We start from the raw sequence: 4,434 nt of genomic DNA on the forward strand, positions 1-4,434 counted from the left end.
CTCAGCGGGGAAAAGGGCAGGAAAAGACGCGCACGGCTCGTGGCGAGTGGCAGACGCGCCCTGCGTGCTAGCTTCCCGGGGCGCGTGAGCCAAGCCAGGTAAGCGGACGGGAGGACTGCGCGGTCCTCCTGGGGGGACACACGTGGTCACCGACACTTGGGAACGGACCCTGGTGAAGGGTCGCATTCCCCGACCACTTAGTGCACGTGCTGTCAGTGTCGTCCCCATAAGCACATACTCATAACCGATCGGTGCTGGGCTGGGAGGGCCAGGTGTCCACCCCCAAACCCTGGCTCGTTTGCTCTCCCTAAACCTTGGGCTGGTGCCGTTCCAGGGCCAACCCAGTCCCTCCGAACAGGATTAGTCCAATAGGGCCTCAGGCCGCGAGCGACTCCCCAGATATCGACTCCCAGATAGCGTCAGTTCTGACTCCCCCCTCGGAAGTCCAGCCTCCGTTCGCAGGCATTTCGTCCTGCCTGGTGGTTTGATATCCTGATTAATCGCAAACGTTTAAAAGTAGGAGCTTGTGCGTGAGTGTCTGGATTATTTTGAGGAACGGGAAGAGCTGGCGAGGCTTGCTGCCTGGCAGCACTTGGCTGCCCTCTGTGGGCCAGTGTTGGGAAGCCGTCTCCACTTGGCACAGCCCCTCCGTTCCCCCATCCTCCGCCTGCACCCCGCGTTCAGCGCCAGCCAGGCTCCTGGAAGGCATTTGAGTTGCGGACCTGCTCTAAATACTTAGGTCGGTGACTTTCGGCCTTTTTCATCTCCTGGCACATATAAGCTCATTACTAGAAGACTTAGGCACAACAAAACAATACATATTTTGCCCATCTGACCAAAAAATAGGTATAATTTTGATTCATTCACACCAGACGGCTATTTTGTGTTGGCTGTTGTCATTTTTTAAATTTGACAATCCAAGGAAAAGAGGTCAGGTATTGATGCTTTAAACATTCTTGAGGTGGACCAGTTGAAAAGCGCTGACTTTGGTGAATATAAGACTATTTAAACCATGTTTGCAGAAAAAGAGCAGAGTCCCAAACAACTACGTGTGTAATTTGTGTTTAAAACTGCTGTTTCTGTCGTGGCGCTGCAGGGGAAGAAGTTGGTGATTCGCCGGACCCTGGTCCTGAAGACGAGGTCCGAGGTCCTGCGACCCCTGGCCCTTGCTGCCTCACCCCTGCCTGCCTTTTCCCGCTATCTTCTGCCGGGATTTCGCACGCAGGCCTGGGCGAAGGTGTACCTTCTGGCAGCTATGGGAACTATGGCTATGCTAATAGTGGATATAGTGCCTGTGAAGAAGAAAATGATTTCGCACGCGGCCTGGGCGAAGGTGTACCTTCTGGCAGCTATGGGAACTATGGCTATGCTAATAGTGGATATAGTGCCTGTGAAGAAGAAAATGACAGACACACCGAAAGCCTGAGGCGCGAAGTAAAGGCTGTGAAAGATCTTTCCATTGAGATAGGCCATGAAGTTAAAAGTCAAAATAAATTATTAGCTGAAATGGAGTCACAATTTGATTCCACAACTGGATTTCTAGGTAGAACTATGGGAAAACTGAAGATATTATCCAAAGGGAGCCAAACAAAGCTGATGTGCTATATGATGCTGTTTTCATTGTTTGTCTTTTTTGTCATATATTGGATTATTAAACTGAGGTGATGCAAGTAAGTGTGAGTTTGCAATTTGTTCCAACTTATGTGGCTTGGGGTACCATTTTGGTAAAAAAAATCAGCACCAAAACATTCCTCATTTTCAAATTCGGCTTTTTCCATCGACAGTTACAGAATTTTACCTGTTTTATAAATCACATTACATAATACAGTGCTCTTTGAATGCTGTTTCTTAATGACTCATTTTGCCCGTTTTTAGGGGTATTGAGATAGCCAAAAGTCAGTCCAGCCCTAACCATTTCATTGTTTTTCTATTGTTTGCTATCAGATTAAGTAGCAGTATAGTGTTCTGTTATCATAAACGTAGGTTATGTTCCATGTAAAGAAAATTAGTGGGAGAATAATAGAGTGGAGAGCCTGGTCCTGAGCTCTTGCAGTGAACAGGTTTGTGGTGGAATGGTAAGCGTATTTTCCTGAATGACATCAACCCTAACGATGTACTCCTGTTTCCTCCTTGATTTGGTTACATTGTAGGCAGATTTCTTTTTACCTACGATGTTTTTCTAATAATTTTTGATTATATGACTCCTCTTCCCCCTTTGCCCAAGGACCTCATTCTTTAATAAATCTTATTATTTTGACATATTTCTAGTAGGTGCAAAACAAATGTGAACCAGTATAATTGTTATTTTATATTAACTTTATGCATACCATTGACTTGGCTTAAAATAGCTTTATGATTTTAGCTACTTAGGCCATTTGGTTATCATTTGTGACAGAATAATGTGAAGCTAAAGTAATTGCTGAGCTCTGACTGGAAATAACATGTTCAAGAAAATTGTCTCTGCATTATGTGCTCAAAATAGATCATTGAAAGCACTTAGCAACATTGAACTTAGGGGTAAGAGTATTGTCTTAATACAGTATATTTGTTTATAGAAAGCAAAACAAAGGTAGAATGTTGAGTAGAAATATTAAAATGTTCTTTAATACTCTGTATTGCTATTTTGGAATTTACTCATTTATGAGCGCTAAAAATAAATTTTTAATGAAATAAGTTGAAAAAAAATAAAACTGCTCTTTCTCATTCCTACTTTTTCTTTTCAAGGTGGTTTTCTTTTGGAACAAGTCTTTTCAACCCAGGCTTGGTAACGATGAATCATCACATATGTATAGAAAGAGATTTGGGAGTTGATATTCTTTTATTACAATGAAATCCTTAATGTTTTTATTTTGTTTTTGTTTTGTTTTTTAAGGAAAAAGACCTGAATCTGTTCACATAGATGTTTTATGCTATGACAATCATTATTGAAATAGAGTGTGGTAAGTATAATTTGTGCACTTCTGCCTACAGAAAATTATGCTTCATTAGCCTCCATAACTCTTGGCTAGACTTCATAAAGGCAAGACTGTGTTTGCCTGTTAATTAGGCTTATCCCAACTAAAATGCTAGCTTCTTAGACTTTTATTTTGTTCAGAGTTGCCAAGCACAGTGCCTGCTTAAAGGTGACTAAATGTATGAAAGAACTTTATTATTTTTTTAAATTTTTTTTATTGATTTCAGAGAGGAAGGGAGAGAGAGAGAGACAGACATCAATGGTGAGAGAGAATCACTGACTGGCTGCCTTCTGCATACCCCCCACCCCCCTACTGGGGATCGAGCCTGTAACCCAGACAAGGGTTGACCTGAATCGAACCAGGGACCCTTCAGTCCACAGGCTGACACTCTTTCTCTGACCCAAACCAGCTAGGCTTTTTTTTTTTTTTTAAATTACACTTTATAATTGATTTTTAGAGAGAGTGGAAGAGAGAGGGAAAGACAGAAAGAAATATCAATGTGATAGAAACACATGGATTGGTTGCCTCCTGCATGAGCCCCGACCAGGGCCTAGGCCAGGGGGGAGCCTGCAACCAAGGTACGTGCCCTTGACCGGAATTGAACCCAGGATCCTTCGGTCTGCAGGCCGATGCTCTGTCCACTGAGCCAAACTGGCTAGGTTATATATGAAAAAACTTTAAAGGTATACCTTATTTTATGTAACAGGCATTGTTCCTGAAGATTTCTCTCAAAATCAAATGCTTGTACATTTGTCATTTGAAATTACTAAAAGGATTCCGTTGTAAAAAGGCATGCTTTTAAAAGATTGGATTTTCCTAAATTGATGTACCAATGCTTTCATCTAAAATGAACTTGTACTGCCCATTAGGTTAGGGTGTTGCCCGATATGCCAAGGTTGCAGGTTCTATCCCTAGTCAGAGCATATAAGAATCAACCAATGAATGCATAAATAAGTGGAACAACAAATCAGTGTTTCTCTCTTGCTCTCTCTCCCTTCCTCTCTCTCTCTAAAAATCAATACATTAAAAAAATAAAATGAACTTGTACTTGTGGATCATCTGCTACAGAGCTTACAGAGCCTACACTGGTAATATTTTATTATATAACTAGAGGCCTGGTGCACAAAAATTTGTGCACTGGGAGGGGGGGTCCCTCAGCCCGGCCTGTGCCCTCTTGTAGTCTGGGACCCCTTGGGGGATGACCACCTGCTGGCTTAGGCCCGCTCCCCGGGAGGATTGGGCCTAAGCTGGCAGTCAGACATCCCTCTGGCAGCCCGGGAGCCCTCGGGGGATGTCCACTTGCGAGAGGCTCCTGCCACCACTGCTGTGCTGGCAGCCGTCAGCCTGGCTTGTGGCTGAGCAGAGCTCCCCCATGTGGGAGCACCGCACTGTCCAGGGGGCAGCTCCTGCATTGAGCGTCTGCCCCCTGGTGGTCAGTGTGTGTCATAGTGACCAGTCATTCCCAGTCGTTCTGCTGCTG

At 44.0% G+C, this 4,434-nt stretch overlaps 2 protein-coding genes across 5 annotated transcripts in view; both read left to right on the forward strand.

Annotated features, from left to right (window-relative positions):
* LOC106725996 overlaps positions 1 to 1,670 on the forward strand; it is a 3,164-nt gene extending 1,494 nt beyond the window's left edge. The window contains exon 3 of the mRNA XM_014539238.1: positions 1,097 to 1,670. Coding sequence (XP_014394724.1) covers positions 1,097 to 1,665 — 569 coding nt within the window. The 3' untranslated portion in view covers positions 1,666 to 1,670. The remainder of the gene's footprint in view (positions 1 to 1,096) is intronic.
* METTL20 (methyltransferase like 20) overlaps positions 7 to 4,434 on the forward strand; it is an 11,454-nt gene continuing 7,026 nt past the window's right edge. Inside the window, exons 1-2 of one of the 4 annotated variants that reach the window (XM_005865657.2) lie at positions 7 to 98; positions 2,873 to 2,939. The gene's annotated coding sequence lies outside the window, so the exon portion shown is untranslated. The other 3 variants (XM_014539203.1, XM_014539202.1, XM_014539204.1) reach the window with 3 other exon arrangements.

Source organism: Myotis brandtii, unplaced genomic scaffold (assembly GCF_000412655.1).
Source record: "Myotis brandtii unplaced genomic scaffold, ASM41265v1 scaffold209, whole genome shotgun sequence".
Lineage (NCBI taxonomy): Eukaryota > Metazoa > Chordata > Mammalia > Chiroptera > Vespertilionidae > Myotis > Myotis brandtii.